Source organism: Carcharhinus amblyrhynchos, chromosome 4, assembly GCF_965287045.1.
Source record: "Carcharhinus amblyrhynchos chromosome 4, sCarAmb.v2.hapA, whole genome shotgun sequence".
Lineage (NCBI taxonomy): Eukaryota > Metazoa > Chordata > Chondrichthyes > Carcharhiniformes > Carcharhinidae > Carcharhinus > Carcharhinus amblyrhynchos.
Window position 1 is genome coordinate 16,575,461 of NC_137327.1, and position 12,425 is coordinate 16,587,885.

Below are 12,425 nucleotides of genomic sequence, written 5' to 3' on the forward strand. Positions count from 1 at the left end.
GTCTTATGTGTTATCTGTTTCTATCAATTAACTGCGTCCAAATCTTCAAGAAGCCATAACAACAAGAGTAGTAAGACCCACATTTCATTTTTCTATGACAAGTTAAATAAGAGCACAAAAATCAAGGTTGACATTTCAATGCAGTACTGAGGGAACACTGTGCTGTCAACACTGCATCTTTGGTATGGTGAGGCCCCATCCAGCTGCTTGAGTGAAAGCTCGAGTGGCACTATTTTGAAGGAGAGGAAGGGAGTTATCTCCGGTGTCCTGGTCAACATTTATCCCTCACCACCACAAAATAAACAGACAACCTCATCGTTATCACATCGATGTTTGCTGGAGTTGACCGAACCCATATTGGCTGCCACACTTCCAATAGTACTTCGCTGGGTTTAAAATGCTTTGAGGCATCCGGTGGTCACAAAAAGCACTTTGTATCAATGCCAGTCTTTCTTTACTTCTTTTACAGATCTTGTATCCTACAGCTGACATCTCAGATTTATAATGTACTACCTTATTTTCTTAATTTCCAAGAAAAGGTAATGATTGAAGAAGCCAAGAGTTATCTTGAAGAATATCAATTCTTGTCTCACAGATGAACAAGGAAGAGGAGAATGTCATTCTGCCCTTTTCCATTTAGTAAGGTCGCAGCTGATCTGACAGTCACCTCAAATCCTCATCCCACCTACCCCTGATAACCTATCGCCCCCTTACTTACTGAGAATCTATGCACCTCTTCCTTAAAAATATTCAAAGACTCTACTTTCACTGCCTGTTCAGGAAGAGAGTTCCAAAGACTCACAACTGTCTGAGAGAAAGAATTTTGCCTCATCTCTGTTTTAAATGGGTGACCTTTCATCTTTAAATAGTGACCCCAAAAGAGGAAACACCCTTTCCACAGCCACCCTGTCACAGGATCTTATATGTTTCAATCAAGTTGCCTCTTACTCTTCTAAACTCCAGCAGATACAAACCTAATCTGTCTAACCTTTCCTCCTACAACAACCCTTCCTCCCATTCCAGGTATTAGTCTAGTAAACGATCTCTGAACTGCTTCCAATGTATTTATATCCTTCCTTTAATACAGTACCGTCTCTTTATTAAGTTATTATAGTATGTTATTGTATTTGTAAAGAACTGTTACGAGAATGTACATACAGGTGCCACATTTCACTGCTACATTGCAGTCATGTGCCAGGTTACAATCCATGAGTCTACATGGAGAATGGCAAAAAGTACTGTTACAATCCCAGTTTGTGTTGCAACTGGGTGGCAAGATCCCAGAAAGGGACCTTGGCTCAAAGACCATAACTTTTATTTTTTTAATCAAAAGTGGAAGAAACGTTGTCACAGGCCCACTAATTAGTATTTACCAACAAAAGAAAACATTTATTAAACATGAAAGAAATAGATTATAATACAATACTGCTTTATTCTCCCCTTAACAAATACACACAAGTTTTAAGATTAACAAGGATGACAAAGTGCATTTGAAGCTGTAAAGGCCTCATTAGCACACAAGTTTGTGGTTTGTAGATTCTTCCTCTGAATCACCCCAGATGATTTTGATAGGGCAGTCTTCACTTCTCTTTTAGCAATAATTCCTGTCAGCATTTCGAAACAAACCCCTTTCCGTTGCACTTGGTGACGGATAATGTCACTTGAATCGCCACTGCATATTGGCAGCATGAAATGACTTCCTCAGCCTGCTACTCAATTTTTAAAGCAACATTTGCATGGTAATCTGAGGCAGACTGGGCACCTTTCAGCTTCAAAAATGAACTTATCGGCATTCTTGCAAATAGAGCCAAGCCATTCGTTCAACTTGCAAGCTTAGCACAGAATAGAGAATATTAAATTCATTCCGCAGAAACAATGGCTATCCTGATCAGATCATTGTTTGTTGTGCATGTATCGCACAAACTCACAAGTGGCTCAAAGCCCAACACTTTCAGAACTAAAAATTACCCAGTCTACCTCAAATCATCCTGAGGAAAAAAAGTATCTCAAAACTTTGAGCAACAGGTTATGCAAGCCACTTCACGCAGTTACAATGCAATGGTGATATGGATGATATCCCCCGCTGATTGGATGCTGACTTCAGCCCAGAAAGATAGTCTGCCCACCACGCAGTTAAGCAATGTCATGCATGAATTTCAGTGCTGGTGGAATGACAGGTATGTAGGCAGTGCATCCTAATCTCTGTCTGATCAATGCAAACCACATATTTGTACCAGGCAGACAGAGTATAGGCTATACTCAACTAGTGTGTAACAGCCCTATCAGGAGCTCTGGGTTCAAGTCCCATTCCAGGACTGGATAGTCACTGAAGATGTCTGTGTAGCATGACCAAACAGGTTTATTGTCAACTTGTAAATCCTTCCGATACACCTAAGGTAGGCAGTAAGAGTGAGAGAGTTTCCTGATCAGCCAGAGGCAGGCAGTCACTGCAGTGCAACCATAACCCCATGTTAAAAGGCTCTATGTGCAAGGCCTTATCATGGGTTCTGTTATTTCTCTCTTGCTTCAAGGGACTTTTTAAATTCATTTCTAGGATATGGATGTCGCTGGCTGGGCAGCATTTATTGCCCTTCCTTAGTTGACCTTGGAGGGCAGCTGAGAGTCAACTACATCGCTATGGCTCTGGAGTCAAATGTGGCCGGACCAGGTAAGGACAGCAGATTTCCTTCCCTAAAGGACATTAGTGAACTAGATGGGTTTTTCTGACAATCAACAATGGCTTCATGGTTATCAATAGATTCTTCATTCCAGATATATTTTATTGAATTCAAATTCCACCATCTGCCGTGGTGGGATTTGAACCTGGGTCCACAGAACATTAGTTGAGTTCCTGGATTAAAATTAAATCTAGTGAAAATACCACTAGGGCATCACCTAGGACCAATAAGAGTACCCAATTTACACTACCTGACTAGTCTTTTACCCAGAAATATGTGGTGTGTGCATTCATATAGCTCAAGACTAACAGTTACTGTTAAGATGTTTAGAACTTGCAGACAGCACTGCATCTAAATATTTAAATTAACTGCAAGTAGGTATAAAAGTATCAAATACACCTGAGAGCGCTTAACAAAGTGCTTTGACCTTTCACTAGAGTTACACTGCAGTTTAGAAGTGAGCATGCCTCTCCCAGCCACACACTGCATCCCTGGAGCTAAATTGGATCCTAATTCTGGATTTATAATACAACTTTAATAAGACGTTTAAGTGACAGTATGACTGGGAATCATGCTGAGCACATTAAAGCCATGAAGTGTGAGACCTCTCCAGCAGCTCATTTCACACTAGTCTGCGTTCCTAAAGACTGCAGTATAAATTCTGCCTAAAAGTATAACCTTCCCTGATATAAGTAACTTCTCAATAAATGATTATAGCTACTGAGTTTTGACTGTGATTAGTCCAGAGGCAGTAGCGAAAGAAGCAAGAATAGTGAGAAAAATGCGGAGAAATTTGGGATTTTCAATCTTGGAAGGAAGTCATTAAGAGAGGACCTCATCACATTAAACAAATGTAAATTACATGGAACAAATAAATCTGGATCAACAAAAATAGTTTGTATTTATCTGGCACAAATGTCTGTGGATGCTTCATAGAAGACTTACCATAGTTTGACATAGCCCTTGAAGAGATATTAAGACAGATGTGGTCAAAGAGAAAGGTGTTAAGGAGCATTTTAATTAGAAAAGAATGCTAAAGAGGACTAGGAAGAGAATTACAGAGCCTTGTGTGATGATAGAACGTAGAACATAGAAATTACAGCACAGTACAGGCCCTTTGGCCCCCGATGTTGCGCCTGCCTGCGAAACCAATCTAAAGCCCATCTAATCTACACTACTCCAATATCATCCATATGTTTATCCAATGACTATTTAAATGCCCTTAATGTTGATGAGTCCACTACTGTTGCAGGCAGGGCATTCCATGCCCTTACTACTCTCTGAGTAAAGAACCTACCTCTGACATCTGTCCTATATCTAACACCCCTCAATTTAAAGCTATGTCCCCTCATGTTAGCCATCACCATCCGAGGAACAAGGTTCTCGTTGTCCACCCTATCTAATCCTCTGATCATCTTGTATGCCTCTATTAAGTAACCTCCTAACCTTCCTCTCTAATGAAAACAGCCTCAAGTGCCTCAGCCTTTCCTCATAAGACCTTCCCACCAAACCAGGCAACATCCTGGTAAATCTCCTCTGCACCCGTTCCAATGCTTCCACATCCTTCCTATAATGCAGCGACCAGAACTGTATGCAGTACTCCAAGTGTGACCGCAGTTCTGTACAGCTGTAACATGATGATAGTGGTGTAATTGATCTATTTTTCTTTGTTTAAGGGGAATGTTTAAAATTTCAGCTTTATTTAGCAGGCAGTTGGTATGTTTGGGAAACATTTAGCTCAAGGGCTCTAAAAGCAATTTAATGACTCATTTGAACTGGGAATTTCTTACTTTGCTGGAGCTAATGGACATTTGTATACCCAAAAGATTCCTTGGGAAGTTGATTGACAGGGTCATGTGATAATGTGGTTAATGTTCAGAGCTGGATCAGTAGCAGGCAGAAAGAAACTTTTGCAGTTAAGAGTTGCAGTTCTAGCTGAGAATTGTTTGAAGATATGGACTTTTGTAAGCTGTTCTGAAATTCATTTTCACTCCAAAAGCTTCAACAGTGTTTATACTCATTATAGCAAGTATATTTATGGTTGCTAACTGTAATAAAGTGGCATTTAAGTCTGTAAGAGGAACGTTGCTCATTTAGAATGGCGCAGTGATAAATTAGAAATTAAAGTTGATTCCTTTTATTTTTAAATATTGTCCAACTGTTAATAGTTAAGCTGCTTCATTTGTTAGTTATATTTAAACTGTATTAAAGTTTGTTTCCATTAAAGATCCCTAATTTGTCAGTGGGATTACTCTTGGAGTAAAGCTTCCTATCCTCACATTTATGCTAAAATGGAAAATTTGTTGGGGTCTAATCCAGTTTCGTAATGCAATTTGGGGTTCTGGTCCAGGAACCAAACACTTGGTAGGTGAAGGCATACCGATGGTGCAGCACTTAAAATTCAGGATGCTCAAGTGTCCAGGGTTGGAGGAGTGCAGATATCTCAGATTGCGGGGCTTGAGCAAATTGCAGAGATAGGAAGGAGCAAAATCAGGGAGGGATTTGAAAATGGACAAAGTTTAAAAACTGTAAGTTGCTTAACTAGGAACCAATGTAGGTCAATGGACGTACACAGGGAGTGATGGGTGAATGAAACAAGATACAAGTTTAAACATGGGCAGCAGATAATCTCAAATTTATGGGAGAATAGATAGAACAAGAGAGGCCAGCCAGGATGTGTTGGAATAGATTAGAGGCAACAGAGAGAACATAACTCCCCATGTATTTAATGGAAGTGGAATAGGTGCAAATAGTGAGATATAAACATGATACCAATTTCAGAATAATAACCCAGACTGACATTTGGTCTTCTGGATAAAGTAAATCAATGTGCAGGGAACGGATCGAGGTATATAAAATGCCAAATGATAAAGTGGACATTAAACAGATGTTCCCCCTTGTGGGACAGTCTAGAACAAGAGGTCATAGATGTAGAATGAGGGGGTAGGTTCAATACTGAGATGATGGGAAACTACTTCTCTCAGAGGGTTATAAAATAGCACTGCTGCCTCACAGCGCCAGGACCAGGGTTCCATTCCTCACTTGGGTCACTGTCTATGTGGAGTCTGCACGTTCTCTCCGTGTCTGCGTGGGTTTCCTCCAGATGCTCTGGTTTCCTCCCACAATCCGAAAGGCATGCTGGTTAGTTGCATTGGCCATGCTAAATTCTCCCTCAGTGTACCCGAATAATACCTCTGCACCTTCTGCCCAGGAAAACAAAGTAGAATTTTTTGGGGGCTGTTTTGGGAGCTGCCTGCAGCAGTCCTTTAAGAATTGTTGATTATGTTGCATAACACCCTCTATTACCAGATGCAATGTGGACCTAAAATTGGTCTTCCTAAATGATCCCCTGGTGTACCCAAACAGGCACCGGAGTGCACCGACTAGAGCATTTTCACAGTAACTTCATTGCAGTGTTAATGTAAGCCTTTTTGTGACACTAATAAATAAACTTTAAACTTCTATCTGTGGAACAGACTGCCCTAAAGTTCAGTGAAGGCAGAATCAAGAAAGAAAGGAGAAATAAAGGGCAATGAGGAGCTGGCAGGAAAGTAGAGCTGAGACTAGGATAAGATCAACCATGATCAGTTAAATGACAGAGTGAGCTCGAAAGGCTGAATTGCTTACTCCCACTCCTACTCCCCATGTTCCTATGTAAATAGAGCCAAAGACCTGGAATATTTTAAGATCTAATGCATAACAGCTACTTTTTTTGCTTTGTTAGAAGTTATTTGAGGTCTGACTTTCTATTATAGAAAGGGTATTAAGAGCATAAGAAATAGGAGCAGGAGTAGGCCATCTGGCCCTTCGAGCCTGCCCCACCATTCAATAAGATCATGGCTGATCTTTCGTGGCTCAGTTCCACATTCCCGCCCTCTCCCCACAACCCTTAATCCCCTCTCTTATCAAAAACCCATCAACCCGCATCTTAAAAACATTTAGCGAGGCAGCCTCCACCACCTCAACGGGCAGAGAATTCCAGAGATTCACCACCCTTTGAGTGAAGAAGTTCCTCCTCAACTCCGTTCTAAACCGCCCCCCCTTTATCTTGAGGCTGTGCCCCCTAGTCCTACTATCCTTTCTGAGCGGGAAGAGTCTCTCCACCTCTATCCTATCCATCCCATTCATCATCTTATACGTCTCAATGAGATCTCCCCTCATTCTTCTAAACTCTAACGAGTACAAGCCTAGTTTATTCAGCCTCTCCTCATAGCTCAACCCCCTCAACTCTGGCATCAGCCTAGTAAACCTCTTCTGCACTCCCTCCAAGGCCAAAATATCCTTGCGTAAGTATGGCGCCCAAAACTGCACACAGTACTCCAGCTGCGGTCTCACCAATGCCCTATACAGCCGCAGCAAGACCTCCCTACTTTTATATTCAATCCCCCTCGCTTTGAAGGCCAGCATCCCATTTGCCTTCCTGACCACCTGCTGTACCTGCAAGCTGGGTTTTTGCGACTCATGCACAAGGACCCTGAGGTCCCTCTGCACTGTCGCTTGCTGCAGTTTTCTCCACGTAAGTAATAATCCTTCCTACCATTGTTCCTACCAAAGTGGACCACCTCGCACTTGCCAACATTAAATTCCATTTGCCAGTTCCTGGCCCATTCGCCCAGCCTATCTAGATCCTTCTGCAGACTCTCCACACCCTCCGTGCAATTTGCCGTTCCACCAATCTTGGTGTCATCAGCAAATTTCGACACCATAAACTCGGTTCCCTCCTGCAGATCATCTATATAAATGGTAAATAGCTGAGGCCCCAGCACCGACCCCTGGGGCACTCCATTAGTCACCAACCACCAATCCGAACAGCACCCATTGACCCCCACTCTCTGCCTCCTATTTGACAACCAGTCCTCTATCCACGCTAACACCCTACCCCCAACTCCATGTCCCCTGACCTTCTGCAATAACCTCTTGTGAGGTACCTTGTCAAACGCCTTCTGAAAATCAAGAAAGACCACATCCACCGGCTCTCCTCTATCCACCGCCCTAGACACATCCTCATAGAACTCCAGTAAATTTGTCAGACACGACTTCCCCTTAACGAAACCGTGCTGCGTCTGCTCTATCAAGCAGTTCCCCTCAAGATGCCTCGTTATTTCCTCCTTGATGACGGATTCTAACATTTTACCTACAACAGACATTAAACTAACCGGCCTATAATTCCCTGCCTTTTGTCTGGCACCCTTCTTAAACATTATTCTTCTTAAACTTCTTAAAATTATTAAACTAGAAAGAGTGCAGGGAAGATTTATTAGGATGCTACTGGGACTTGATGGTTTTGAGTTATAAGGAGAAGCTGGATAGACTGGGACTTTTTTTCCCTGGAGCGCAGGAGGCTTAAGAGTGATCTTATGGAGGTCAATAAAATGACCAGGGGCATAGTAGATATGGTAGCCATGATGTGGAGATGCCAGCGTTGAACTGGGGTGGGCACAGTAAGAAGTCTCACGACACCAGGTAAAGTCCAACAGGTTTATTTGGTAGCATGAGCTTTCAGGGCACTGCTCCTTCATCAGGTGTGACTCATCTGATAAAGGAGCAGTGCTTCGAAAGCTCGTGCTATCAAATAAACCTGTTGAACTTTAACCTAATGCTGTGAGACGTTTTTATCATAAATCGATTGTTAACATTTTTCCCCAAAAGTAAGGGAATTTAAAACTACAGGGCAAAGGTTTAAGGTGAGAGAGGAGAGATACAAAAGGGTCCAATGGGGCAATTTTTCACAACGAGAGTGGTGAGCGTCTGGAACCAGCTGCCAGAGGTAGTAGTAGAGTCGGGTGCAACTTTGTCTTTTAAAAAGCATTTAGACAGTTACATGGGTTCAGAGGGATATGACCAAATAAGGGCAATTAGGCCTAGCTTAGTGGTAAAGACTGGACGGCATGGACAAGTTGGGCCGAAGCGCCTGTTTTCATGCTGCAAATCTCTGTGACTATCAGTTCCTTATCCTTTAGGACCCTGAATCTCATCCTGCCACTGTCGGCAGCCCTGCAGGAAAAGTTAAACGGGTGGTGGGGGGAGGAGGAGAGAGGCGAGGTAGAAGGGTCCATTACATCTAGTGGGAAGCAAAACTTTGTCCTGGAATGAATGCGCTGGCGGAACACTCACCAGAAGAAGAGGCGCAGGATGTTCGCCAGCAGCAGCAGGAGGCACACCTGGGTGGAGAAGCCCTCGGCGTTGCCGCTCTTCTGGATGTCGCGGTACTGCGGGATGTAGGGGACTGCTCCCCCGAACACCATGAAGAGAGAGGAGAGCCAGGACAGGATAGCCCAGGCGGGATATGAGCCAAGCTCAGACTCTGCACCAGCCATTGGGGTGGGGGAAGAGGGAAATGAGAAAACACAATGAAACCACACAACACACAACAAGCGTCACTATCTCAAACAGCTGAGCTCAGAAGGGGCAGAAAGTGTCAAGAGAGTCAGCAAAGCACAAAGTCACTGCTGGCTGGATGAGCAGGAACTGTCAAGACAAGTCAGGCGTCGGCAAATTCCTTTTAACCGGCTGGGTCAGGAAGTTTCTGTGTTCCCACGCAGATTTCGCATTTCTTCCTGTTCTGTGGGTTTAAATTGCAGTTTTAGTGTATGCCTACTTGTGGCAATAATAAATGAACTTTAAACAGGACAGTAAAACTACAACGTTTTTTTGTTTAGATGTTTCAAATCCCACTATTTGCAATCAATTTTCATATATTATTATTTATTGTTTCCCCCCCACCAGGCAATGTGTGGCAGAGTAAAACCCTGCTGAATGTTTGTTGCTGATATGATGGTCGGGGGCGGGGTGGGGCCAGCAAGTGCCCAGTGTTACAGTCTGAAGAGAGGACAGTTTTACTGAATGTTCCGCCTTGCATTTAGCCCCGGCGCCCCCCTGCCACCCACAAACCCACCCGCCCCCCCCAACCCCGTTAAGCGTCCGTCTACAAATCAAATAAAAGTTGTCTTTAGTCCAATTTACCTTTTAGCATGTTCGGACCGATTCCGGAAATCCTCCTCAGCTACATAGCATCCAAAGACTGTACTTCCTGCAGGATAGAAATACAATCCTGCTCTCAGCCCCGTAACCAGCTCCTGTGTGGCACGGTTACTCTGTCAACCCTGTAAGTCTACACTCGGCAGGGCAGGCTGTGAAGCAGCGGCTCGATATCCAGAGGTTCAGAGCCTGCATTGGACACTTTCACTTTCTCATCAACTTGGTTTCAAACACCGTTTCCAAACTTGCGTTGAGGGGAGTCAGGTCTGCCCGGCGCGATGCTGGAACTACCCTTTCCTATTGCTGGTCACACAATTTGTTCGTCTGATTGTGGTTCCACTTCCTCCGCAGTTAATAACGAGTCAACGTTTATTTAGGAAGTTTAACTATTCACCACATCAAGCGTTGGTGTTAACATGCCCTGGTGTGCGTGACTGAGAGAGAGTGTGTGTGTGTGTGAGAGAGTGTGCATGAGAGTGTGTGTGAGACTGTGAGAGAATGTCTGTGAGAAAGTGAGTGTGTGTAAGAGAAAGTTTGTGTGAGAAAAAGTGTGTGCGTGTGTGTGTGAGAAGTATGTGTGTGTGTTGTATGAGAGAATGTGTGTGAGTGTGAGAATGAGTGTGTATGTGTGTGTGAGAGTGTGTATGAGACAGCAAGTATGTGTGTAAGTGTATTTGTGTGTGTGAGGGAGAATATGTGTATGTCTGCGTGTATGAGAGTGAGAGTGAACGTGTGTGTGTGTGAGCGGGTGTGTGTGAGAGAGAGGAAGTGTGATTGTGAGTGTGCGTGTGAAAGTGTATTTGTGTGTGTGAGAATGTGCGTGTGAGAGTGAAAGTGTGTGTGAGATGGTGTGTCTGTGTGAGAGAGGAACTGTGTGTGAGAATAAGTGTGTGTGTGTATGTGTGCGTGAGTGAGAAGCAGTGTGTATGTGAGAGAAAGTGCGTGTGTCTGTGTAAGTGAACAGAAGGAGATGCACTAACGCTAGATCATTCTAATTATAGAATAGATAAAATGAGCAACCTAACCTTTCAAACAAAGTTACGTGGACTTGGGCAAAAACAAAATAGAGCGGATTGCCGGAAATCTGAAATTTAAACAAGACATAGCGACATACAGGAAATACTCAGGAGGTCCGGAAGCATCTGTGGAGAGAGAGCAACAGAGTTAACGGTTCCTGCCGCTGACCTTGAGCCTGACCTCCTGAGTGTCACTAGCATTTTCTGAATTGTATGCTGGAAGCTACTCCTTGTTATATCTGTCCTGTTTCCCTGCATGTGAAAGTTAGTTTCCCTCACTGTCGGAGGAGGCGGGGGATACAATTAGGACGCACAGTGTCCCTGTGGAATGGTTCAGAGGTTCAGGGTAATACTTGAGGCTCCTGTTGGCAAACCCGCCCCCCGTCCATTTATAAACGTGTTAAGTTTGTGCAAATTGACAGTTTGGCTGAGAGTGAAAACTAGCAAGTGCTCCACAAGCTTCTCTCCCCATGGACTCTGGCTGACCTCGCCCGCTCAAAGTGGGGTCCAAGGGGCTAAGCTTTGAGTGAATGAACCTCAAGCGAACTTGGCCATCCCGAGAAGACCTCTGGCTTTCTTCCTTGTCCTTCAGACCCCACATCCTGTGCAGACTATGTCGAGACTACCACGTGGTGCTGTGTCAGCCAGCCCGTGCTGTCGCTGCTCCTGAACTCCTGAGTCACTAGCAGCACATTACACAGCTTCTGACAGCAATAGCCGCAGCTTAGGAACCAGCTGAGCATCGGAGGAGCACGCTGGACTTTGCACTACCTTGCCTTAATTCACTGCAAGAGTTGATTTCCCCCAAATCGCCCCATTTAAAAGCAGGAAATAAATGACGTTTTCTACTGTGCTGTTCAGTGAAACTTGAACGACAATGGATTTTCTGATGATTATGTTGGAGTGGCCAGAGGAGGTTATACATGAAAACTTCCATCTGTACTGCACGTGGTGAAAATAATTTATTATCGCTGGCTACTTGAGAGATCTTGTCCTCGGCAGAAATTGTTTTGTTTTCAGGGCTATTTTAAGCAGTGCTCATTCTATACATAGAATAGAAAGATAGACGTGGGACGTTGTTACAAAAATAGGTTGACAATTAGAATCAGTAACCATGAGTGCAGAGGGAAACTTTGACTCTATTCACTTGAGCCACTTTTGTTAAATATAGGGCGGCACCATGGCACAGTGGTCAGCACTATTGACCTACAGTGCCAGGGACCCGGGTTCAATTCTCGGATTTGGGTCACTGTCCGTGTGGAGTCTGCACATTCTCCCCGTGTCTGCGTGGGTTTCTCCTGTTGCGCCACTTTCCTCCCACAATCCAAAGATGTGTGAGTTAGGTGGATTGGCCAAAGTGTCAGGGGAATTAGCAGGGTAAATATAAGGGGTTACAGGGATAGGGCTTGGATAGGATATTGTTGCTGCAGCGTCAATGGGCCGAATGGCCTCCTTCTGCACTTTAGGGATTCTATGATTCTAGGCCATTTTACCCAAAGCGACAGAGGCCAATGATATTGTCAATCGACTTGTAATTATTTGTGATGATACATGCTCCGCTAGTCACAAATCCTAGAGAGAATACAATAAAATTTAGCACCAGTCCTTATTTACCCTCTCTGCACATACAACATTCATGAGCAACCTTTCTACTTCATTTCAGGAATGAAGAGCAGCAGTCACAGATCTCAGAATTCACAAGGGGACAAAGGAAAGAGAGAATATGGAAGTGAAAGGAGCTAAGACAGAAATA

General features: G+C 43.8%; 1 protein-coding gene across 1 annotated transcript in view; it reads right to left on the bottom strand.

Moving 5' to 3' along the window:
* The window catches only part of LOC145341803 (solute carrier family 66 member 2), a 62,456-nt gene extending 52,241 nt beyond the window's left edge, over positions 1-10,215 (bottom strand). Inside the window, exons 1-2 of the mRNA XM_080186747.1 lie at positions 9,642-10,215; positions 8,793-9,240 (exon numbers count right to left, since the gene is read on the bottom strand). Of these exons, the coding sequence (XP_080042873.1) occupies positions 8,793-8,995 (203 nt within the window). The 5' untranslated portion in view covers positions 8,996-9,240; positions 9,642-10,215. The remainder of the gene's footprint in view (positions 1-8,792; positions 9,241-9,641) is intronic.
* Positions 10,216-12,425: the final 2,210 nt, after the last annotated feature.